This window comes from Theropithecus gelada, chromosome 4 (assembly GCF_003255815.1).
Source record: "Theropithecus gelada isolate Dixy chromosome 4, Tgel_1.0, whole genome shotgun sequence".
Taxonomy (NCBI): domain Eukaryota; kingdom Metazoa; phylum Chordata; class Mammalia; order Primates; family Cercopithecidae; genus Theropithecus; species Theropithecus gelada.
In genome coordinates, this window is record NC_037671.1 from 16,766,586 (window position 1) to 16,792,565 (window position 25,980).

Sequence of the window (25,980 nt, forward strand, 5' to 3'; positions counted from 1 at the left end):
GTCTTCATTATGGTGGGGTATACAAATAGCACTGACAGTGCAGCCTCAGATGGGACACCCTCACCTCCTGTTTTCTTTTTCTTGTTCTTCCCCTCCCCAGTTGAATATTTGAAACCGTAAATGATGTGGGACCTCGTGAAGTCTTCTTGCATCTTCGTTGTTGCTTTGCTCAAAACCTCATCTAAATATGGCAGCTAAAATCCTACCCAGGAACGTCACCATGAAGCAATGGGGAGTTTTAGGTGTGACCTTTATAAAACTCAAAGTGCTGCTTCTTCCAGATTCTGGGGATATAGTAGTGAACAAGACAAACTATTTCCTTTACGGAAAAGAGAGTCGGCCCAATAAACAAGTAAAAATGTCTCAAAAGACTGGAAAAAAATAAGCAAAGTTAAGAAAATAGAGACCACAGGTCCTGGGTGGATTTGCTTTCATACAGCGCTCAGGAAAGGCGTCTCCAGTGATGGCGAGCAGTACCGAGGAGACGGGAGCAGGCTCTGCGTCCTCTATGCAGGCAGAAAACACTAGCCCTTAGTCACAGAGGAGCTGGAAGGGCCCTATGAACTTTCTATTACCAATGGGCTTTAGTATCCACACCTTTGGCCTAGCTCACGAAATATTTATAATGGCCTCGGCGACAGGATACTTACTTTGTTTTAGAAATATTTATTCTAAGGGTATTTCAGAATATTTGTGAGTTTCTAATAGACCCCCACAATTGAGTTAAGATAGAATGAGGCAGCCTGGGGTTTCAGAAAAAAACTCAGAAAACACATTCCACCAAGAGAAACTGTGTCCAGCATTGGTGGGTTCTCAATCTCACCTACTTCCAGAATGAAGTCACAGACAATCACGGTGAGTGTCACACTTCTTAAACATGTCATGTCTGGAGTTTGTTCCTTCAGACATTCATATACGTTCGAAAATCTTTCCTTCTGGTGGATACGTAGTCTCGCTATCAAAAGTAGAAACTGCAGACCTTCCCGGTGACTGATACTGCTTTTAAAAGCGGTGCGTTCAGAAGTTGTTCGTTCTTCCCCATTCGTGGTTTTGAGACCAAAACTACAACCCTTCACAGTGAATATTACATCTCCTAAACACCCCACACGTTTAGAGTGGGCAAGAGTCACATTTATTGCAAAGACCATAAGAATTAATCTCCCAAAATATAATAAACTGTACCTTAACAAACTTCTGGCTGGCTCGGGCAGCCTGTTTTTATTCCCTTATCTGACCCCACCCACATCCTGCTGATTGGTCCATTTTACAGAGAGCTGATTAGTCTATATTACAGAGAGCTGATTGGTCCGTTCTGACAGAGTGCTGATTGGTGTGTTTACAATCCTTGAGCTAGACACAGACTGCTAGACAGAAAAGTTCTCCACTTCCCCACTAGGTTAGCTAGAGACAGAGTTAGCTAGATACAGAGTACCAATTGGTGTATTCACAAACCTTGAGCTAGACACAGAGTACTGATTGGTGTATTTACAAACCCTGAGCTAGACACAGAGTGCTGATTGGTGCGTTTGCAATCCTTGAGCTAGACACAGTGCTAGACGGAAAAGTTCTTGAAGTCCCCACTAGGTTAGCTAGACAGAGAGTTAGCTAGATACAGAGTACCAATTGGTGTATTCAGAAACCTTGAGCTAGACACAGAGTACTGATTGGTGTATTTACAAACCTTGAGCTAGACACAGAGTGCTGATTGGTGTATTTACGATTCTCTAGCTAGACATAAAAGTTCTCCAAGTCCCCACCAGATTAGCTAGATACAGAGTGATGATTGGTGCACATACAATCCTCTGGCTAGATATAAATGTTCTCCAAGTCCCCATCCGGTTCAGGAACCCAGCTGGCTTTATCTAGTGGCTCTTGGTCTGGGGCAGCGGGCAGAGCTGCCCGTTAGTCCCAAGCCGTGCTTGCAATTCTCAGTTCTTGTACTGTAGATGGGGGATAGCGCCCGTCAGGGAGGCTCCAGCCGTGCGGGAGCCCACCGCAGGCAGGGAACTCAGACATGGTGGGCTGCAGGTCTCAAGCCCTGCCCCGCGGGGAGGCAGCTAAGACTCCGCGACAATTTGAGCGCAGCGCCGGCGGGCAGGCACTGCTGGGGGATCCGGCGCAACCTCCACAGCTGTTGGCCCTGGAGCAAATCCCCTCACTGCCCTAGCCGGCAGCGCCGGCCCGTCGCTCGGTGTGCGAGGCCCCGCTGAGCGCGCGCCCGCGCCCGCCGGAACTCGCACAGGCCCACTAGCTCCGCGGGCAGCCCTAGTTTCCGTCCGCGCCTCTCTCTCCATACCTCCCCGCAAGCAGAGGGAGGCAGCGCTTCTCCCTCCATACCTCCCCGCAAGCAGAGGGAGGCAGCTCCGGCCTCAGCCAGCCCAGAGAGGGGCTCCCAGGGTGCTGTGGCGGGCTGAAGGGCCCCTAAAGCGCCACCGGAGTGGATGCCGAGGCCGAGGCGGCGCTGAGAGTGAGGGCTGTTAGCACATTGTCAGCTCTCAAAATTTCAGGTGAGACCTGAAGGTTGAGTGAAATTTAGTTGGGGTGGCTCAGAGGAAACAGTATGTGCAAAGGCCCTAGGCTGGCTTGCTTTTCCTGAAGATGTCATTTTCAAGATGACACCGTGCAGCCTTGAATCTCCAAGCTCAGGAAGAGGATACCTTGTCCTCAGTGTAAGCCAAAGCTGTTACGCACCATCCTCTGCAGGCATTTTGGTGTGTGCGCGTCCTCTCTTCCCTGCCCCATGGTGCTATTTGTGTGTTGGAGATCTTGTTTATGTTAGATTTTGATTCTTTAATTTCTTAAAGCCCTCGCCAGAGCCTTGAAACAATTTTTTATGGCGCCTGACGTGTATCTCCCTTGGGTCCTGAGGGTGACAGGCCTTCTGGCCCTGAATTCCTGTTCTCTTGATTCATTGCCAGGCTTGGCTGGGCACTTAGTGGCATCTGAAAAATAACTTTCCTGCTCCGTGTTTTAGCTTTTTAAAATTAAAACCATGCCATTTTATAATCTCTCAGTCATATTTGATGTCTCCATTAAAAAAAAGTTTACAATGATTTGAAGAAAATCTTATATATTTAGTTTTGTACTAGATGGAATAGAGAACTAAAGTATGTACTTATAAGTGTACTCAGGTTTTGGAAAAACTGATACATGGAAATTCTTACAGCATAATTCTATTTGGAGAGTATTTTTTTCACCTTAAAAATCACTAGTAGTTTCCTTTAAATAATTTTCCCAGTGTAGTTAAAATCAGATCAAATTTTCAAAAAACTCAGTTCGTGTTCAGCCTTTCAGCATCTGTAGGGAGATATTCATTGGATAAGGAGAAGCACATCTGTATTGCTCTTTTGCCCTCCTCTACCCACCACACCAGGACTTGCTAGGCCTCTCCCCTTGGAACCCTCTAATTTCTAATCTTCAGGTGGACCCCTTTGTGCCCACCCATAGATTCCATTTGGCCAGATTCTGGAATCAGAGCTGCCCTTGGAATACTCTGGGCTCACTGGTCTTCTCTTGGTCCCAAATCTATGTTAGCTGCTGCCCCATCTCTTCACTCCTTTTCCCAACAAAACTCTTCAGAAAGTAGTCTCCACTGATTGTCTCCAATCCTTCCCCTCCCAATGTATCTTGAGCCCTTTTTTTTTTTTTTTTTGAGACAGAGTCTTGCTCTGTTGCCCAGGCTGGAGTGCAGTGGCACTATCTTGGTTCACTGCAAGCTCCGCCTTCTGAGTTCAAGGGATTCTCCTGCCTCAGCCTCCCGAGTAGCTGGGATTACAGGTGTGCACAGCCATACCCGGCTAACTTTTTTTCTTTCTTTTTTTTTCTTTTTGAGACAGAGTCTCACTCTGTTGCCAGGCTGGAGTGAAGTGGTGCAATCTCAACTCACTGCAACCTCTGCCTCGCAGGTTCAAGCGATTCTCCTGCCTCAGCTTCCTAAGTAGCTGGGACTACAAGCATGTGCCATCACGCCCAGCTAATTTTTGTAGTTTTAGTAGAGACGGGGTTTCACCACATTGGCCAGGCTGGTCTCAAACTCCTGGCCTCAAATGATTCACCTGTCTCGGCCTCCCAACGTGCTGGAATTGCATCAGCCACAGCACCTGGACTTGAGCCCATTTTAATCAGGCTATCACCCCTCTTCCTCTTCTCAAACAGGAGATCTAGTGCCTTTGTCAAGGTCACCAGCCAAATCCAGTGGGCACTGCTCAGTCCTCCTGTTCCTCAGGAGCTTGTTACTGTCTCTGCTGTTCCCCATCCTTGGCCTCTGAACAGGCATTTTCTCATCTTCTCCTTGCTCCCTCACACTCTTTCCTGGTTCCTTCTCGCCCTAATCCCCAACCATTGGAATATTCCAGGGCCCAATTTTCAGACTTCTCATTGTATAGCAACTCCTTAGGTGGCATCGTTTAGCCATGTGGCTTTAAATATAGCAGTCCCCTCTTCTCCACAGTTTTACTTTTCTTGGTTCCAGTTACCCATGGTCATCTGTGGTCCCAAACAAGATATTTTGGGGCCAGGTGCAGTGGCTCATGCCTGTAATCCCAGCACGTTGGGAGGCCGAGGTGGGTGGATCAGTTAAAGTCAGGAGTTCGAGACCAGCCTCGCCAACATGGCGAAACCCCATGTCTACTAAAAATACAAAAATTAGGCTGGGCGCGGTGGCTCACACCTATAATGCCAGAACTTTGGGAGGCCGAGGTAGATGTATCACCAAGTCAGGAGTTTGAGACCAGCCTGGCCAAGATGGTGAAACCCCATGTCTACTAAAACTACAAAAATTAGACAGGTGTGGTGGCGGGCGCGTGTAATCCCAGCTACTCGAGTGGCTGAGGCAGGAGAATCGCCTGAAACCAGGAGGCGGATGTTGCAGTGAGCGGAGGTCGCACATTGCACTCCAGCCTGGGTGACAGAGCGAGACTGTCTTGAAAGAGGAAAAAAAGAAAAAGAAAAAACTAGCCAGGCATGGTGGCATGCGCCTGTAGTCCCAGCTACTCAGGAGGCTGAGGCAGGAGAATCGCTTGAACCTGAGAGGTCCAGGTTGCAGCGAGCCGAAATGGTGCCACTGCATTCCAGCCTGGGTGACAGAGCAAGACTAGGTCTCAAAAAAAAAAGATATTTTGGGAGAGAGAGAGGGAGGGAGGATGAAAGAGACTACATTCACAAACTTTTATTACAGTATACTGTTTTAATTGTTCTAGTTTATTACTAGTTACTGTTAATCTCTTACTGTGCCTAATTTGTAAATTAAACTATATCATGACTGTGTGTGTATGGGAAAAAACAGAGTATATAGGGCTTGGTAATATCTGAGGTTTCAGGCCCACAGACCCACTGAGGGTCTTGGAAAGTATCCCCTACAGATAAGAGAACACTTCTGTATATTGTGAAAACTACAAAATTCATATTTCAGCTGGGACTGCTCTTCTGAATGCCAAACTCATATCATATCCAACTGCTGACTTGACGTCTCCAACTGAACATTTAACAAGGCATCTCGAATTTAACATGTCCACAGTCAAAGTCAGATTCTACCTTGCAAAACAGGCACTTTCCAAAAGCGTGAATAATGGCTCCCCAAAGATGTCCAAATCCGAATCCCTAGAACCTGTGCATGCTACCATATGGGGCAAAAGGGACTTTAGAGATGTGATTAAATTTAAAGATCTTGAGAATGAAGAGATGCTGCTGGATTATGTGGGAGGGACCAATGTCATCACAAAGGTCCTTATAAGAGAGAGGGAGGAGGATCAGCGTCAAAAAGAAAGGAGATGTGACAGTAGAACCAGAGGCTGGAATGAGGTACTCTGAAGATGGAGAAGAGGCCATGAGCCAAGAGATGCAGGCAGCCTTTAGATGCTGGAAAAGACAAGGAAATGGATTCTCCCTTGAAGCTTCCAGAAGGAACACAGCCCTGCCAACCCCTTGACTTTATTATTATTTATTTTTTATTTTTTTTGAGACAGAGTCTCGCTCTGTTGCCCAGGCTGGAGTGCACTGGCATGATCTCAGCTCACTGCAGCCTCCACCTCCTGGGTTCAATTATAGGCCTGCTCCACCACGCCCAGCTAATTTTTTTTGTTTGTTTGTTTTTTGTAGAGACAGGGTTTCACCATGTTGGCCAGGCTCGTCTAGAACTCCTGACCTCAGGTGATCCACCCGCCTCGGCCTCCTGAAGTGCTGGGATTACAGGCACAAGCCAAGCCACCACGCCCAGACTCAACCCTTGACTATAGACTTCTGACCTCCAGGACTGTAAGAGAACATACTAGTGGTGTTTTTAGCCACTAAGGTTGTGGTAGTTGGTTATGGCGGCAATAGGAAACCTATACACAAGCTTCCTCATGCCAGTAAATGGTGACACCAGCCTTTTAGTTACTCCAGAGAGACACTGGTGTTGTCCTCGTTTTTTCCTCTTTCTCACACTCCACATCCAATTCATCAGCAAATCCTGTCAGCTCTGTCTTCAAAATATATCCAGAATCCAACAAGTGTTCATACCCGCCACCAGCACCACAGTGGTCTCCTTTTTCCTGGAGGACTACAGGCACCCCCTAGTGAGCCTGCCTGCTTCCGGCTCGCCCATCTGCAGTCTATTCCACACAGCTGCCAGCGTGATCAGGTTAACCCAGAAGCCAGACTTTAGCATTCCTCTCTCAAACCCTTCGATGGCTCCCCACCTCAGGAGGAAGAGAAGCCCATGTCTTTACCATGGCCCACAGTGGCTCCCCCAGTCTGGCTCCTGGACACCTCCCTGAGCTCATCTTCTGTCCCTGCCCCCCTGGCTCAAGCTCCAATCCCACCAGCAGGTGCTGCCTAGAGCGTCCTTCAGGAGCTGAGGTGTGCTCCTGGCTGCCACACGTTGGATGCTGAGGTGGCCTTGGCTGGGGAGCACTGTCCCCCTCATACCCCATCTCACTCCCTTCTCAATGTAGCCAGCATCCAGTGGCTGAATGGTTTGGAGGTACAAGGGCCTGTCCCCTCTCCCCAGCTCAGAGCAGCTCTGAAGGGCCATCCTATCTTCAACATCCCCAAGGGGTTGTCTGGGGCTTTGGTTGGGACTGCATCACAGTTCATCTCCCTCTGCCCAGTCTTGCTTTCTTCCCCTCTTTCCCTTCCATGGTTTGATCCCAAGAGCATTTCCTAGTAAGCATCATATGTGTGCCAGCCATCATCTCAAACAATGCTTTCCCTGACCTGTGAACCTGATCTCTTTGCTATACCAAACACCCCAAGTGCCCGTGATCTCAAAGCTTCTGCAGTGACTGTTCCTTCTGCCTGCAAAACTCTTCTCCCAGGTATTCGGGAAGTTCACCCTCTCCCTTCAAGTCTCTGTTCAAATGTCCCATGGCCCGTGACCTTCCCTGACTACCTTATGTAAAATAGCAAACACCACCACCGTCACCAGCACAACGAACTCCATTAGGCAGCTTTTTTTTCTATAGTATTTAACCTCATTAGATACATATTTCCTTGTTTATTCATCTTCTCTCACTATACTCCAGTTTTACAAAGGCAGAGACTTGATTTACTTTGTTCATGGCTATTTCCATAATAACTAGAATAGTGCCTGCCACATAGTAGAGGCTTAGTACCAAGTCAGGCTGGTGCTGGTCTTGCTGTGACCTGATTCCAGTAATTGGCTCACCACCATAGCCCCTGTGATGAAAGTTTTGTCTTGAGGCTTTTCATCTTGACCCCTTTGATACCTTTGATTCTGTGTCAATGCCGCCATGGCTTCCTTTATATCCTCCACAACTAAAGGCCCGCCTGTTTCTTCCTCAGTCTTTCTAGAGTTTTAAATCCTGCCCTGTGGCTTAGTCCCTACGTACCTGCCCTTAGGCTGGAGGAACCCCACCTCTCAGGTTCCAGGTGCACTTGTGTGGTGGATTACCGAAACTCCTACTCCAAGTCCCCATTCTTATCAATGTGCCTCCAGGGTCTGGCCAGGCTCCCTAAAATCCTGTCCAAACTGTGAGCCACACCTTGACCTTCAGCATCAAAGAGGTCATTGCTACAGCAGAGGAAGCTCCCATAAGAGCCCCAACAACCTGGGTGTGAGTCCCAGCTCTGTCATGTACCAGTGGGGCAGCCTTGGCAGGTCACTCGCTTCCCTGAGCAATGGTTTACTCCCTGGTAAAGCTAAGACAATGATATCAGCCTCGCAGAGTGGCTGTGCAACAAGACATGAACACGTATGAAAACAGTCAGTAAATTTCTCCTGACTGAACTGAAATCCTCTGAAGCACCTGCCCTGTTGTGTTAAATGGAAAAGTGCGATGTCCTTAGGAAGAAACTCTGAGACTAGGTAGCTCTATGTGCAAAAGAATTTGCTGTGGGAAACCTTTCAGTATGACATGAAGTTCCAAGATAATTCCAAACATATGTGAACAATATAATAAGCCATACAGCAAAATCATATTGTCAGCCAAGTATACTAGGTCTAGGCATGATCTTAAGGATGGGAAAAGCTTGGCTTGACCTCTGAAAGGTAACCTTCAACCAAGAGGTAGTATAAAAGCATGATCAGTGGATGGGTTTCCCTCCCCCATCCACGCCTTGCCCAGATTTAATGGAAACATTTATACTAAACCTTGCCAAATTCACAGAAGCTTTTCCAGTTCCCATTACTTTGCTATTCAAAAGGAAGGGAGTAATCGCTTCAGAGGTAGGGTGTGGTACAGTACACTTAGCAGAGTGCTGAAAGCAAGTTCAACACAGATGACCAATGTTGGCAGATTGCACAATTCTTGAGTTATTTTTGTGATGGGCAATGTTTTTCCTTTTTATTCCGTTTTCCTCCCTCTGGAGTTGGCTAATGATTTCCAATGAATAGAACTCTGTCCAGTACAATCCAGTTAGCCCACAATGAATAGAGTGTCAATGAGAGATGCTGCATTGACAGTCTTTATTTTAGTGGATTCCCTGTCTAGTAAAGATGGAAAAGGAACTGCTGTTGGGGGCGTTCATTTGTAATTTGTGCTCTTGGTCTGGAAGTGGGCCATCAGCTCAGCAAAGAGAATACAGAAACTTACAATAAGGTCACCACTCTTTCTGAAGCCTGAGCCATCATCTCTTGGAGAATCAAAACATGTATAGACATGTTATGAATGTGTTTAGTCTTTTCCTACGTGACCAAGTAGGAAACTTCCTGGTCCAAGCTGGGTGAGTGTTTCATGTTGGCTTGGCAGGTAGTGTCAGGCATCTGGAGATGTGATGTACATGTTTAGCTCCCTGCAGTCAGCAGGCTGGTACATTCACTACCAGCTGCATTTTCTCTGTGATACTGCCAGAAAGAATGTGCTTAAAGTCATTATTGATTACTCTTTAATCCACACTATGTTAGGAGCAAAATTGAATCCGACAACACATGGTATCTCTTTTCCACATACTTTGTGCATTCCAATAGATAGGGCTGTCCTTGAGGGTATGAAGTGTGCATCCAAGAAGCCAGGCAGATTCCTTTGTATTCAGCCCATGGATTGTTCAGAGATTCCCAATTTCCTCCTGGGGAGCTGGGTGCAGGAGTCAAGAGGGATATCTGAGTCAGGGAATACTTCCCAAGAGGAGCCTTAGTATTTAAGCATCAGTTTTCCTTAGTATTGAAGCATCAGTTTTCTTTCTGTTTTTTTGAGACAGAGCTTCACTCTTGTTCCCAGGCTGGAGTGCAATGGGCGTGATCTCAGCTTACTGCAACCTCCGCCTCCTGGATTCAAGCGATTCTCCTGTCTCAGCCTCCCAAGTAGCTGGGATTACAGGCGCCCGACACCAGGCCTGGCTAACTTTTGTATTTTTAATAGAGACGGGGTTTCACCATGTTGCTCAGGCTGGTCTTGAACTCCTGACCTCAGGTGATCCGCCTGCCTCACCCCCCAAAGTGCTGGGATTACAGGCGTGAGCCACCACGCCCGGCCCAGTTTTCATTTTTTAAAAATCTATTACATGATCATGATAAAAAAAATTAAACAGTGCACAGTGAAGAGTATACCCCCCTCACAGCATTGCCCCCCTGCGGTTCCCATCCCCCGAGGCAACTACTGTTATGAATTTTTTTGTGTATCCTTCCAGAAAGAGTCTGCATATAAGAGGAGCTTTGATTTTTTGAGATGCATTTTTGTATGTTCAGTTCAAGTGGTTCACAAGATGCCTTTTCCAAATAACTCCATGGCAACGCAACTCTGGAACTCACACGCACACGGACGTATACATGGACACACACAGTCGTTCTTTTGAGCATAAAATGGAGGGGAAATGATGCAACAGAGAGTGAATAGAAGGCATATTCCAGTAAACCGCAGTGGTTAGTGGCTTCTCAGATGGTTCCAGACAGCTTTTTATACAGAAATAGCTCAGTGAGAACACCCCAGCCTACTCAGACTGCAGAACAAATCCCAGGAACTTGCCTTTGTGCAATCTTCCCCTTGAAGCTCAAGTCTAAACAGATCAGAGCTTGGCAGGGCTGCATGGGTACGTTAGCGAACAGACAGAACACCCTGGTTCCTCAGGCGCTCCTTGTTTTTTTCCCTCTGGACCAGCAGATTTTTCTTATAGCTTACACCTGCTCCTCCCCCACCCCCAACAATATGCAGAAATGGAAAGCCCCTCAAGTTTTTCTTGATCACGAGGTTAACTAAAAAACCAACTCTCTCTCACACTCTAAGGGAAAGGAAAATAAAAACCACCAGTAGGAATAAAGCTAAGACACACACACACACACATTTGGCAGAAATAAATTAAGAAAAAGCGTTCTATCTATGAGGCCATTCTGAAACTAAGTGATACATGATATTATTCAAATTTGCAAGGTATATTTGTTCTCAGAATAGAGATGGCTGAATGGGAGTGATAGTGTCCTAATAAATTGTTGTTCTAGAGATTTTCTAGAACTGAAATATGCAACAGGACATTTGAGAACTATCTTTTATCTAAGTACTGATGTGCTTATCTAAGTACTAAGTAATAATATAGCAGTATTAAAAGCACTGCCATAATTATTAGTAAAATTATTTCATCTACAAGAGTCTGAATAAAAATGTCTCATCAAAAGCCAAATTCTAATATAGGAGCCACATGGAAACCAATAGAAAAGAAACATTTCCACTGCATAGGCTGATATACTTGAAAGTACAGGTCTTACTCCAGGCCAAAGAAATAGTTGTTTATACAGTTTTGAGGACACTGACAAGATCACTCTTTTTTTTTGAGACGGAGTCTCGCTGTCTCTCCCAGGCTGGAGTGCAGTGGCCTGATCTCGGCTCACTGCAAGCTCCGCCTCCTGGGTTCACGCCATTCTCCCGCCTCAGCCTCCCAAGTAGCTGGGACTACAGGCGCCCGCCACCACGCCCGGCTAGTTTTTTGTATTTTTAGTAGAGACGGGGTTTCACCATGTTAGCCAGGATAGTCTCGATCTCCCGACCTCGTGATCGACCTGCCTCGGCCTCCCAAAGTGCTGGGATTACAGGCTTGAGCCACGCGCGCCTGGCCAAGATCACTCTTAAGAAAATACTGCCTCACCTTCTGGCTAGTGCCGAAAAATCCTTTTCTGGTTGAGAAAACCTTAAATTCCTCAATAACAGATAAAGTGTAATAGGTAAACTCCCCTGAAAAGAACAGCAATAATAATAATGCTAATTTCCTGAGCACGCACTTGTGGTAAATGCGTAACTTTCATTCTTACTCAGGACTCCACATGAATGATCTCCTTTAAGCCCCGTGGAAGCTAGTCTCCAAGATGGCTCCCCATAGCCCTTGCCTCTGCATATTCATGCCCTTCTGTGAGGGCTTTCCCTTCAATCCGGGTGGGCTCTGTGACTCTTTTGTAACCAACAGAATAGGGCAGAAGTGGTGCCGTGTGGCCTTTCTAAGACTAAATCAGGCCTTACAGCTTCTGCCTTGGCCCCTTAGGATGCTCATTCTGAGAAAGTCAACTGCCATATACAAAATCCAGTTATTCTGAAACCACCATGTTGTAAGGAAGCCCAAGCTAGCCATGTGGAGTAGCTGAGTGGAGAAAGAGATGCCTGGCCAGCCCTCAGCTATTCCAGCCAGATGTGTGAATGTAGAAGCCACCTTGGACATCCAGCTCCTTGTAGCTTGTGGATGGTTTGGGGCCAACGCAACTTCTGAATATAGCTGCACATGAGACCCCAAGTGAAAACAGCCCAACTGGGCCCAGCCAACACACAGAATCATCAGAATAGTAACAAATTGCTATTTTAAGTCACTAAGTTGGGGGATATTTTGTTACACAGCAATATGCAACTGAAACAATCCCATATTTACCCTACAAGGTTTTTGTTGTTGTTTTGTTTTCCAAGACATAGTCTTGCTCTGTCACCCATGTGGAGTACAGTGGCACAATCTCTGCTTACTGCAACGTCTGCCTCCTGGGTTCAAGCAATTCTCCTGCCTCAATACAGGTGCACGCCACCATGTCCAGCTAATTTTTGTATTTTTAGTCGAGACGGGGTTTCACCATGTTGGAAAGGCTGGTCTGGAATTCCTGACCTCATGATCTGCCAGCCTTGGCCTCCCAAAGTGCTGGGATTACAGGTGTGAGCCACCTTGTCCGGCCTGTTTTTTTGTTTTTTGGGTTTGTTTTTTTTTTTTTTTTGTTTTGTTTTTGAGACGGAGTCTTGCTGTGTTTCCCAGGCTAGAGCATAGTGGCATGATCTCGGCTCACTGCAACCTCTGCCTCCCTAGTTTAAGCGATTATCCTGCCTTGGCCTCCCGAGTAGCTGGGATTACAGGTGTGCACTGCCATACCTGGCTAATTTTTTTTTTTTTTTTTGTATTTTTAGTAGAGCCAGGGTTTCACCATGTTGGCCAGACTGGTCTTGAACTCCTGACCTCAAGTGATCTGCCTGCCTTGGCCTCCCAGTGTGCTGGGATTACAGGCGTAAGCCACCATGCCTGGCCTGCTACAAGGTTTTGAAGCTCACAATTAACTCTCCAACATCAATTTTACAGCTTCCTCACTGTGCCATTTGAGGAACTGACCCCAGTTTACAGGTTCCCCTGATTAGTTTGTGCTAGTAGCTCTCAAAGTGTGGTGGCATCATTGTCACCTGAGAACTTATTAGGCAAATTCTCAGGCACTTCTCTGGACCTACTGAATTCAAAACTCCGGCCGGCTGGGCACGGTGGCTCACGCCTGTAATCCCAGCACTTTGGGAGGTCGAGGCTGGCAGATCACAAGATCAGGAGATCGAGATCATCCTGGCTAACACGGTGAAACCCCATCTCTACTAAAAAAAATACAAAAAGAAAAAATAGCCAGGCATGGTGGCATGCACCTGTAATCCCAGCTACTCCGGAGGCTGAGGCAGGAGAATGGCTTGAACCTGGGAGGTGGAGGTTGCAGTGAGCCAAGATCATGCCACTGCACTGCAGCCTAGGTGAAGAGCAAGACTCTGCCTCAAAAAAAAAAAAAAAATTGGCTGAGGCCCAGTCATCTGTGGGGTCTGGTATGTCCTTCAGGTTATTCTGATGCATGCTCATGTTTGGGAACCACAGGTGTCTGTACCAGTCACGGTAATCCTATCCCTCCTTGCTAGTGACAACCAAAATGAGTGATGGTGGCATAAGTCTCGAATCATCACGATTTAGCAAGCCAGCTTAAAGGGGAGTGCCCAGGAAAAAGGTGAGTCACAGAAGCATCTGTGGCTGTTTTTTCCAAAGAGGGTCTCAGGAGGTTTAGCATTTATACATTTTCCTGAAGAAAGGGGGGCGGGGCATGAGATAAATGATTACATACTTGTGAGACTTTAGTTGGTGCTCATTTTTCCTAAGATACGGTGAACATTTGAAGAAAAAGGGAATAGAGGAAAATGATGTCTGAGGAGGGGTGAAGGTGTCTTTGTTCTGTACCTGGGAAGATAAACTAGTAGTCTTTTGAAAGGGCTGGTTTCTGTTTAGCCCTGAGGGAAGAAAACCTAATAGCTTTTATGAGAGGGGTATAATGAGGCATGTCCAATCTCCCATCCCCTCATGGCTGTGAATTCAACTTGCAAGGTTCCCTTGGCCAAGAAGGGGTCTGTTCAGTCAGTTAGGGGCTTGGAATTTCATTTTTATTTCTTACTCGTGATTGACTTAGGAATCCAGGCTCAAGCCAATCAGCACATAGCATTCCCTTGATGTCAGTTATTTGTTTGTGGTTGAGGGAGTGGCCCTGTGTCTTTGTGGCAGCCATATTGACTATGAAAGGAGCCAGACTTAAAAGGCAGCTGACACTGAGGATGGAAAGCAGAGATGCAGAATGAGAACCTAGGTCCCTGACACCAGGGTTCAATCAGCCTGTCCCATCTTTGAACTTCCAGTTACATAGGTCAATACATTTCCTTTTTGGTTAAACTCATTTGAGTTGGCTTTTCCATTAGTTGCCGCTGAAAGCACACTACCAGAGACAGTAAGCATTATAATCCCTACTTTTACACAGAAGAGGTTAGTTCAGACAACTAGGAAACAGATGCGCTAGGATTCTTTTTTTTTCTTTTTTTGAGACAGAGTCTCGCGCTGTCGCCCAGGCTGCAGTGCAGTGGCATGATCTCGACTCACTGCAACCTCCACCTCCTGGGTTAAAGTGATTCTTCCGCTTCAGCCACCTGAGCAGCTGGGACTACAGGTGCACACCACCACACCCGGCTAATTTTTTGTATTTTTAGTAGAGACAGGGTTTCACCATGTTGGCCAGGCTAGTCTGGAACTCCTGACCTCAAGTGATCCTCCCACCTCAGCCTCCCAAAGTGCTGGGATTACAGGCATGAGCCACTGCGCCCAGCTCACACTAGGATTTGAACCCAGGTCTCTGTTGTTAAATCGCACTTTTATAATGAAGCCATCAGTGGAGAGATTTGTTCCTTTCTGCAAACTAGAGGGTTTTGGTGGGTTAGGGTACTAAGAATACAGGTGGGCAGTGGGCATCAGACAGAATAAGGGATACCACGGAAGGAGAAAAAGGTTGGGAGAAAGGAGGGAGGATGCATACAAGACAAATCACTCCTGCTGAAGTCTTTTCTGGGCCGGCCCCAGGCTCTGGTATTTATGTCCTTAAATCAAATGACGTCCTTTCTCTTTTCCTTTTCCCCAAAACAGATTGACATAATATGTTGTTTTGCAAGACCAACACTGGAAAAGTGGAAAACCAGTGTTCCTTTGAGGAGGAGGCTGATTGGTCCAAGTAGTTCTATAAACTGCATCCACCCACACCACTCTACTCCAAAGACACTTTATAATCACAAAAGAAACAATCCGGAAGATTCTAGTTGTCAATGCAGCTTGAATTGTAGCAGCAGCAGACCTTGCCCGAAAACATGTAACATGGCATAAAGTCAGGATTGTTATAGCCTTGGGGATCCCAAGGCTGTGTGCTCCCTCCATGGATGCCAATGTTTGCGGGGGCTCGTGTCTCTGTTCTGCTACACCGCTGCCTCCAACGCAGGTCTGCTTTATCCCTTCTACCACGTTCCTGCCTCGTCTGGTGCCCCCCCTCTGAGAGTCATGTGGCTAATTTTAAACTGTAATCTGAAGCCTAGAACCGGGAAAGTCCCATGGTCTGAGGGTGGCCACAGCTAAAGGACACTCGGGAAACATGACAAAAGGCTTTGGAGAAACAAGGCAAACAGGAAGGGGACAACTTTCTCTCCAGTGAGGATCAAGAGTTTAAAATAAGAGCAGATCATTCTTGTTAAAAAATATGACAAAGGGCTTTGTGCTAACTTGAAATTGATTGCTAAGGGAAGCAGACAGTAAGCATTTATTGCAGATTCCTGTGTGTGGAGCACTATTTTAGTACTAGGAAGGGACACCAGTAAGAGGACAGTCCTTCTGATGAGGTTTAATTATATGAACTAATTTCTTTTCTTTCTTTTTTCTTTTTTTTTTTGAGACAGTGTCTTGCTCTGTTGCCCAGGCTGGAGTGCAGTGGCCCGATCTCGGCTCACTGCAACCTCCATCTCCCAGATTAAAGTGATTCTGGTGCCTCAGCCTCCTGAGTAGCTAGGACTACAGGTGCCTGCCACCATGTCTGACTAATTTTTGTATTCTTAGTAGAGACGTGTTTTCTATGTTGGCCAGGCTGGTCTCAAACTCCTGACCTCGGGTGATCTGCCCGCCTCGGCCTCCCAATGTGCTAGGATTACAGGCGTGAGCCACATCGCCCGGCCTCTGTAAACTAATTTCATCCTCCTAAGGATCACATGAGATAGGTACTGCTATTAACCCTATGTCACTGAGGAGGAGACTGAGGCACTGAGAGGTTAAGTCATCTGCCCACCGTCATACAGAGTTCAAACCAAGGCAGCCTGGCTCTGGAGGGCACACTCCTTGCCAGGACACAGCATGTTAGAAGGGGTAAGCATGGAGAAGAATGGGTGGGTCCAGACACCTCAGAGGAAGTCAGTTTTGATAAAAAATGAAGATTGGCCGAGCGCAGTGACTCATGCCTGTAATCTCAGCACTTTGGGAGGCCAAAGCAGGAGGACTGCTTGAGTCCAGGAAGTTGAGGGTGCCGTGAGCCTTGATGGCCCCATTGCACTCCAGCCGGAACTACAGGAGACCTGTCTCAAAAAAGATAAAAGGAAAAAAAAAAAAAAGAAAGATGGAAATTCAGGGCAATGTTGAGAGTGAATGAGAATGAGTTATATTCGTCCCGCCTCGGCCTCCAGGGTTTGGGTTACCGGCGCTAGTCCCCCGCCTGGCCTCGGCGGCTTGCAATGGCTGCGGGGAGATGCGAATTTGCTCACGGAAAGGCCCCGTCCTTGTGCGCTTTGGTATGAGGGCTCCTGGATGCTGGTCCCAGAGCCTGCGTGCCCCGAGCTCCAGGCTCCACGCACCTTGGGATCAGAGTTGCGGGGCTCAGAGGACGGCGGAATCGCTGGGCTCGCCATCCTTATGAGAGGTGACAATGTGCTAGCAGCCCTCACTCTCAGCGCCTCCTTGGCCTCGGCGTCCACTTTGGCGGTGGTTGAGGAGCCCTTCAGCCCGCCACCGCACCGTGGGAGCCCCTCTCTGGGCTGCCTGAGGCCGGAGCCGGCTCCCTCTGCTTTGCGGGGAGGTGTGGAGAGAGAAGCGCTGGTGGGAACCGGGGCTGCGCCCGGCGCGCGTCCAAGCCAGCGCGAGTTCCGGCGGGCTCGGCGGGCCCCGCACTCAGAGCGGCCGACTGGCGCCGGTGGCCCAGGGAAGTGAGGGACTTAGAATCTGGGCCAGCAGCTGCGGAGGTTGCACCGGGTCCCCCAGCAGTGCCGGCCCGCCGGCGCTGCACTCAAATTCTCGACGAGTTTAGCTGTCTCCCCGCGGGGCAAGGCTCGGGACCTGCAGCCCGCCATATCGGAGCTCCCCCACTGGGGTGGACTGCCGCGCGGCCTCCCCGATGGGCGCCGCCCCCTGCTCGGTGGTGCTTGGTTCCATCGACAGTCCAAAGTCTGAGGAGTACAGGCCCGGCTCGCGACCGGCGGGTAGTCCCGCCTGCAGCCCAAGCGCAGGATCCACTAGGTGAAACCAGCTGGGCTTCTGAGGCGAATGGGGACTTGGAAAACTTTAATATCTAGCCAGAGGATTGTATGTGCACCCATCAGCACTCTGTATCTAGCTAATCAGGTGGGGACTTGGAGAAATTTTGAAGTCTTGCTAGAGGATTGTAAATGCACTAATCAGCACCCTGTCAAAACGGTCCAATCAGCCCTCTGTAAAATGGACCAATCAGCAGGATGTGGGTGGGGCCAAATAAGGGAATAAAAGCAGGCTGCCGGAGGTAGCCTACAGTAGTCTTTTCGGGTGTTGTTTCGGAAGGCGGAAGGTTTGTGCTTTTGCTTTTTGCAATCGCTCTTACTTGTTGCTCATTTTTTGGGGTTACTCTATGTTTATAAGCTGTTAAAACTTACTGTGAAGGTCTGTAGGTTCACTTCTGAAGCCAATGAAACCACGAAGCCACCGAGAAAAACGAACAACTCCAGACGTTCTGCCTTTATAGAGCTGTAACACCACGAAGGTCTGCAGTTTCACTCCTGACAGCGATACCACGAAGCTGCCACCAGAAGGAATGAAGCTCCAAATCCTTCTGAACATCTGAAATAACAAATTCCGGATACACCATCTTTAAGAACTGACAACACTTTTTGTGAGGGTTCGCGGCTTCATTTTTGAAGTCAGCAAGACTCCAGTTACGGACACTTAGTTTTTACTGATGAGGTATCTGAGAGTCGTGGAGATTTTGTAGGGCCTAGACCAGAATCTCCAGGCGCCGTAGTCTCAAGGCCTGCGGCCACCCCACGGCTCCCTTAACGACCCGGCGCACCGGCTTGTGGGCCAGGCCTGCGACAGCAAGTCCGCGGAGAGGCGAGCAGGCCCCTTTAATCGCGGGGTTCTGAGCACACTTGTCTTGCAGGTCTGGGTCTATCTAGAGTTTGGGGGAGGAGAGGAGGTTGCCAGGGTTTTTCTCTGGCGCGGATGTCTTGCGGTCCCCGGGTGGCCAAGCGCCAAACCTCCTGACTGGGGCGACGAAGCTGTTGGGGGCGCCCCCTTCTGGCCCTCATGCAGAGTTGTTCCCTGGAAGAAGCCTTCCCGTGGACAGGGAGCTCCTGCTCGCCACGCGCGGCCGCCAACCCCAGCCACCCGCAGGAGTCAGTGAGCAGGCCTTGCCCTGCGTTCGGAACCGCAGTACAGCTGGGGATAAGCTCATACATGGATGATTGCATTTTATTATTTTTATTTTTAAGACAGTGGCTCGCTTTGCTGCCCAAGCAGGAGTGTCGTGGCGCAATCTCTGCTCATTGCAGCACCCAACACCCAGGTTCAAGTGATTCTGCGTCAGCTTCTTGAGTAGCTGGGACCACATGCCTGGCTGATTAAAAAAAAAAAAAAATGTAAGAGATGGGGTGTGGTTATGTTGCCCAGGCTATAAACGTATGATCTCAGTTTCTCTCATCGTGCTGATCAGAAGTAGACTTTGCCCCTCGTTAAACATTTTACATGTAGGGATGATGACTAGATTGTTGAATTTCGTTATCACTAATTTTTTTTTTTTTTTTTTTTGAGAATAAGTTTTGCTCTTGCTAAGGGTGGAGTACAATGGCAAAATCTGCTCACTGCAACTTCCGCCTGCCACGTTCAATTATTTCTCCTGCCTCAGCCTCCGGAGTAGCTGGGATTACAGGTGCCCTCCCCCACACATCAACCAATTGTTTGTTTTTAGTAGAGACGGGGTTTGACCACGTTGGCCAGACTGGTCTCGAACTTCTGACTTCAGGTGATCCACCTGCTTCTGCTTCCCAAAATGCTGGGATTACAGGCATAAGCCATTGCGCCCAGCCTACTAAATCCTAATAAAAAGTGATTTGGGTTTTAACAACCACCAAAGCATCTTCTAACGGAGAGCAGTCAGGAGTCATGGAAGGGGATCCACCAAGGTGTCATTTGGACCCCAGGCTGGGCATTCCAGCCACCGTCTGTGAGCGCTGCAGTGAAGCACAACATTCTCTGGCTTGGGTTTTTCATCTGTATATTGAAGGTGTAGATGGATAGATGATTTCGGACGTTCCTTTTAGTGTTACTACTTGCTCTTTTTCTTTTTTAAAAGAATGGTGCGCTTTCTGAAGTATTTTTTTAATGTCAGCTTTATTGAGACATTTCAACATACCATTTACCCATTCAAAATGTGCAATGTCATGGTTTTTAGTATATTTACTGAGCTGTGCAACTATCACTATGATTGATTTTAGAACAGTTTTATCACCTCAAAAACAAATCCTACCTGATTAACAGTCCCTATTTCGCCCGAAGTCCTTCAGTTTCAGGCAGCCATAAATCTACTTTTTATCTCTATGGATTGGCCTATTCTGGTGGCACTGTCTCATACACACAGAAACACACCATCGGCCAGGTGAGGTGGCTCAAGCCTATAATCTCAGCACTTTGGGAGGCCAAGGCGGGTGGATCACTTGAGCTCAGGAGTTCAAGACGAGCCTGGCCAACATGGCGAAACCCCTGACTACTAAAAATACAAAAATTAGCCAGGTGTGATGGTGCATGCCTGTAATCCCAGCTAGTCTGGAGGCTGGGGCAGGAGAATCGCTTGAACCCAGGAGGTGGAGGTTGCAGTGAGCCAAGACCGCCACTGTACTCCAGCCCAGGCAACAGAGCAAGACTCTTGTTTCAAAAATCAAAAAAAAAAAAAAAAAAAGGAAACACACCACCACCAGCATAGGCAAATATACATTACATTTTTAACTCACAAGAAGTTGAGGTGAAAAGATGGTGTGCCCTGCAAATGTCCCCATTATTCCTGTGCTTTTTTGGGATCTGAAGTCCTGCTTTGCTTGAGAAGAGTGGGAGACACTCTTCTGGACTCCATTGATAGCTAAGAGCAAGCAAGAAGGGTTTTATGCAAATAAAGCACAGATGCTGGATGAGATGTGAATGCTCACAAGGGCGTGGTCAGGATTTGGGTAGCCCAACTTTCTGGGGAAGTTTTAAAAAGCTGCTGAAATTCGTTTTACTTCTTCATGAAGTGTTGCAGATGGTCAACTTGGATGATTAAGAATGAAATATCGGCCGGGCGCGGTGGCTCAAGCCTGTAATCCCAGCACTTTGGGAGGCCGAGATGGGCGGATCACGAGGTCAGGAGATCGAGACCATCCTGGCGAACACAGTGAAACCCCGTCTCTACTAAGAAATACAAAAAATAGCCGGGCGAGATGGCGGGCGCCTGTAGTCCCAGCTACTCGGGAGGCTGAGGCCGGAGAATGGCATGAACCCGGGAGGCGGAGCTTGCAGTGAGCTGAGATCCGGCCACTGCACTCCAGCCTGGGCTACAGAGCGAGACTCCGTCTCAAAAAAAAAAAAAAAAAAAAAAAAAAAAGAATGAAATATCCCAGGCCGGGCAAAGTGGCTCGCCTGTAATCCCAGCACTTCAGGAGGCCGAGACCAGCCTGGCCAACATGGTGAAACCCCGTCTCTACTAAAAATACAAAAATTAGCCAGGCATGGTGGCGGTCACTTGTAGTCCCAGCTACTTGGGAGGCTAAGGCAGGAGAATCGCTTGAAACTGGAAGGCAGAGGTTACAGTGAGCAGAGATCGTGCCACTGCACTCTAGCCTGGGCGAAAGAGCGAAACTCCATCTCAAAAAAAGAAAATAAAAATAATGAAATATCCCAGTTAATGATCATGTCACAAAAGAAGGGTACTGAAGGCTGGGCATGGTGGCTCATGCCTGTAATCCTAGCACTTTGGGAGGCCAAGGCGGGTGGATTTCTTGAGTTCAGGAGTTCAAGACCAGCCTGGGCAATGTGGCAAAACTGTATCTACAAAAAATACAAAAATTAGTCAGACATGGTAGTGCATGCCTGTAGTCCCAGCTACATGAAGGGCTGTGGTAGGAGGATGGCTTGAGCATGGGAGGCAGAGGTTGCAGTGAGCCGAGATTGCACCACTGCACTCTGGCCTGAGTGACAAGAGTGAGACCCGGTCTCAGAAAAAAGGGTACTGAATCAAACAGTAAGAAGTATTTAAGGTCTAAACTTTGGGTGAATCTAATACCCAAACAGTGGGCTCAGCCCCTTTATATGACGATTCCCCAATAAAAATGTAAACATTCACAGTCACTCTGGGATCTGTATGAAAGACTGATGTGGTGTAACACTCGAGAGCTCACAGATATGTCCATGGGTTATCTACATTCTTCTAATATCTACTACAGTCTGTGCCCTAGATACTCAAAGAAGAATGTTCTCTTACTAGAGTACTGCATCTTTCTCAGTAAACTCGTCTTAGTACCCTGGGGTGGTTGCCAGGGAGGGTACTAACAGAAGTTTGCTTGTTTGGTGGTTAGGCAAGTAATATTATTAGTAATTACTAGCCAATGATTCCAGTTATTGCATGCAGACTACACATTTTATATGTAGGTATGGGGTTTTATTATTTATTTATTTACTTATTTATTTTGAGATGGAGTCTCACTCCATTGCCTAGGCTGGAGTGCAGTGGCATGATCTTGTCTCATGGCAACCTCCACCTCCCAGGTTCAGGTTGTTCTCCTGCCTCAGCCTCCCGAGTAGCGAGATTACAGGGGCCTGCCACCATGCCCGACTAATTTTTTTTGAATTTTTAGTAGAGACAGGGTTTCACCATCTTGTCCAGGTTGGTCTTGAACTCCTGACCTGTGATCCACCCACCTCAGCCTCCCAAAGTGCCAAGATTACAGGTGCGAGTCACTGCGCCCAGCCAGGGTTTTATTGTTTAGAAAATATTTTCATGTATTTGACCTCATTTGATCCTTACCACATGTGATCACCCTGGTAAGGTATCTATTCCCTGGAATCAGAATGCTTAGGTTCGACTCTGAAGTCACCATGTATTAGCTATGTGTTCTCGGGCAAGTTACCTCAACTTTATTACTTTTTTTTTTTTTTTTTTTTTTTTTGAGCCAAAGTCTCACTCTGTCTCCCAGGCTGGAGTGCAGTGGCACAATTTCAGCTCATTGCAACCTCCACCTCCCGGATTCAGGTGATTCTCCTGCCTCAGCCTCCTGAGTAGCTGGGATTAAAGGTGCATACCACTATGCCTGGCTAATTTTTGTATTTTTAGTAGAGACAGGGTTTTGCCATGTTAGCCAGACTGGTCTTGAACTCCTGACTTCAGATGATCCACCTGCCTCAGCCTCCCAAAGTACTGGATTACAGGCATGAGCCACCATGCCCAGCCCACTTTTTTTTTTTTTTTTTTTTTTTTTTTTTAATAAATAGACATGGAGTTTCCCTATGTTGCCCAGGCTGGTCTCAAACTTCTGGGATCAAGGGATCCTCCCACCTCAGCCTCCCAAAATGTTGGGATTATAGGTGTGAGCCACCTCATCCAGTCTACTTAAACTTTCTATGCCTCAGTATCCTCATCTGCAAAATAGAGATCGCTGTGGTACTTCATAGGAATGTGATGACAATTAAATGAGATTGTGATGACTTTAAAACTATGCCTGGGCCAGGTGCAGTGGCTCATGCCTGTAATCCCAGCACTTTGGGAGGTAAGAGGCAGGTGGATCACAACATCAGTAGTTTGAGACCAGCCTGGCCAACACGGTGAAACCCTGTCTGTACTAAAAATAAAAAAATAAAATAAAATAAAATTAGCTGGGCATCGTGGCAGGCACCTGTAATTCCAGCTACTCAGGAGGCTGAGGTAGAAGAATTGCCTGAACCCGGGAGGCAGAGATTGCAGTGAACTGAGATCGGCCACTGCATTCCAGTCTGGGTGACAGAGCAAGACTCTGTCTCAGAAAAACAAACACAAACAAAAACTACATCTGGAGGCCGGGTGTGGTGACTCATGCTTGTAATCCCAGTACTTTGAGAGGCGGAGGCAGGCAGATAGCTTGAGCTAAGGAGTTTCAGACCAGCCCCGGCAACATGGCGAAATTCCTTGTCCACCAAAAACCAGAAAAAATTCGCTGGGTGTGGTGGTACATGCCTATAGTCCCAGCTACTGGGGAGGCTGAGGTGGGAGGATTGCTTGAGCCTGGGAGAGGTGGAGGCTGCAGTGACCTGAGATCTCTCCACTCCAGCCTGGGTGACAGAGGGAGACCCCATCCCCCACCAAAACAAAAAACAAACAAAAAACAAACTATGACTGGAATGCAGTAAATAAATGCTTTATAAGCATTCCTATTGTAATTATTGTTGTTGTTGTTGTTTTCGAAATGTAAGGACGAAGGTGCTCTGGACTGAATTTGTGTTCCTCCAAATTCCTGTGTTGAAACCCTATTCCCCAGTGTGATGGTCACAGGCATGGAGTCCTTATGATGGGATTAGTGCCTTTATAAGAAGAGACTCTAGGCCGGGCGCGGTGGCTCATGCCTGTAATCCAGGCACTTTTGGGAGGCTGAGGCAGGAGGATCACAAGGTCAGGAGATCGAGACCATCCTGGCTAACATGGTGAAACCCTGTCTCTACTAAAAATACAAAAAATTAGCCCGGTGTGGTGGCAGGTGCCTGTAGTCCCAGCTACTCGGGAGGCTGAGACAGGAGAATGGCGTGAACCCGGGAGGCAGAGCTATAAGTGAGCCGAGATTGCACCACTGCACTATAGCCTGGGCGACAGAGTGAGACTCCGTCTCAAAAACAAAAAAAGAAGAGACTCTAGAGAGCTTGTTTCCTCCGTCTCTCCACTCTGCGTGAGGACACAGCAAGAAGAGAGCCATTTGTGAACCAGGAAGTGGGCTCTCACCAGACAACAGACCTGCCATCCAGTACCATGATTTCAGACTTCCCAGCCTCCAGAATTGTGAGACATGTTTGTTGTTGAAGCCACCCAGTCTATGGTATTCTGTAATAGCAGCCTGGACTGACTAAAACACAGGCTTGGCAAGGTCAAATGGTTTTCCCAAGAGTGCAACAAGTGGCAAGGCAGGGAGCTACGGCCAGGGCTCCTGACTCATTGTATTCATAGTGGTAAATATCTGCCTGCAAAAACTGGTTTTTAGCAACCATAACAAGATATTGTGCTGCTAAAACAAAATAATCATGGTTTTGTTAAGTCTCAGGAAAATGGTAATAGGTACATTTTTCTCCATCTTGTATGTTTTCGAATGGAGTTCTAAGCTTTGGAAATTTGCTACTGCTTGCCTACTAGCACTTGCTGGTGCTTACAACCAAGCAAAGGCATTCACATACATTTTTTCTTTTCCTTTTTTTCTTTTTTTTTTTGAGATGGAGTTTCGTTTTTGTTGCCCAGGCTGGAATGCAATGGTACAACCTTGGCTCACTGCAACCTCCACCTCCCGGGTTCAAGCGATCTCCTGCCCTAGCCTTCCAAGTAGCTGGGATTACAGGCATCCACGATCATGCCCAGCTAATTTTTGTACTTTTAGTAGAGACGGGGTTTCACCATGTTGGCCACGCTAGTCTCGAACTCTTGACCTCATGTGATCCACCCGCCTCAGCCTCCCAAAGTGCCGGGATTATAGGCGTGAGTCACTGCGCCCAGCCCACATACACTTTTTTCTTTCCTTCTGTTTTTTTGTTTGTTTTGAGACAGGGTCCTGTTCTGTCACCCAGGCTGGAGTGCAGTGGCATGATCAGAGCTCACTGTAGCCTTGACCTCCCGGGCTTGAGTGATCCTCCTGCCTGAGCCTCCTGCATGCGTCATCACACCCAGCTAATTTTTGTATTTTTTAGAGATGGGGTTTCACCATGTTGTCCAGGCTCATTCACATAAATATTAATAGGGAAAGCTCAAAAAATTAATTTATGACTGCCTATAACCCCGGCCTCCCTGCCTTAAAAACCGTTACCTATAAGCCTCAGATCTGAAGCATAAGCTGCCTGATTCTCCTTGCTTGGCACCCTACAAATAAACGCCCCCCTTTCTCCCACTGCAAGCCTGGATATAGATATTTGACCTTGCTACACTGGGCAAGTAGACCCCAGTTCGGCTCGGTAACACTCCCTTCCCTTTAAAAGGGGCAGGAGTAGTTCAACTGCTTTTTTATTTTCATAAGTATCCAACTTCGTGGTTTAATTGCATACTTGTATCATAGCTGTATTTTCTGTTCCTAGGTTGGATGAAGGAATTGGATAAATAAGTAATCTGCAGCATTCCACAACTTCAGTAGAGGACACAATGACTTCTAGGTCTACCACCCTATGAATAAGGCGGAGGGCCCTTACCAACCACGAATAAGCCACAGTCATCCCTTACCAACCACGAATTCTACCAAATATAGATGGATTTTAGTACTCTTTTCCCATAATCATGCAAATTTCAGACCAAGTATATATGATCTGAATTATTCTTGTAGGTGACAGAAAAGATGGAAACAGGAAGCTGGAAAGAGGAGAGGGGTGGTGTGCAGGAGCATATACTTCTGCCATGCACCCACCCTAAGGCAACTGAAGCAAAAGCAGCTTAGGTGTTGGAATTCTACCCCTGCCCCCTTTAAAGGGAAGGGGGTGTTATTGAGCTGAATTAGGGTCTACTTGCCCGGTGTAATAAGATCA

General features: G+C 47.4%; 1 protein-coding gene across 1 annotated transcript in view; it reads right to left on the bottom strand.

The window, feature by feature from the left end:
• Positions 1-9,307: 9,307 nt before the first annotated feature.
• MCUR1 (mitochondrial calcium uniporter regulator 1) overlaps positions 9,308-25,980 on the bottom strand; it is a 52,336-nt gene continuing 35,663 nt past the window's right edge. The window contains exon 7 of the mRNA XM_025384328.1: positions 9,308-9,504. Within this exon, the coding sequence (XP_025240113.1) occupies positions 9,484-9,504 (21 nt within the window). The 3' untranslated portion in view covers positions 9,308-9,483. The remainder of the gene's footprint in view (positions 9,505-25,980) is intronic.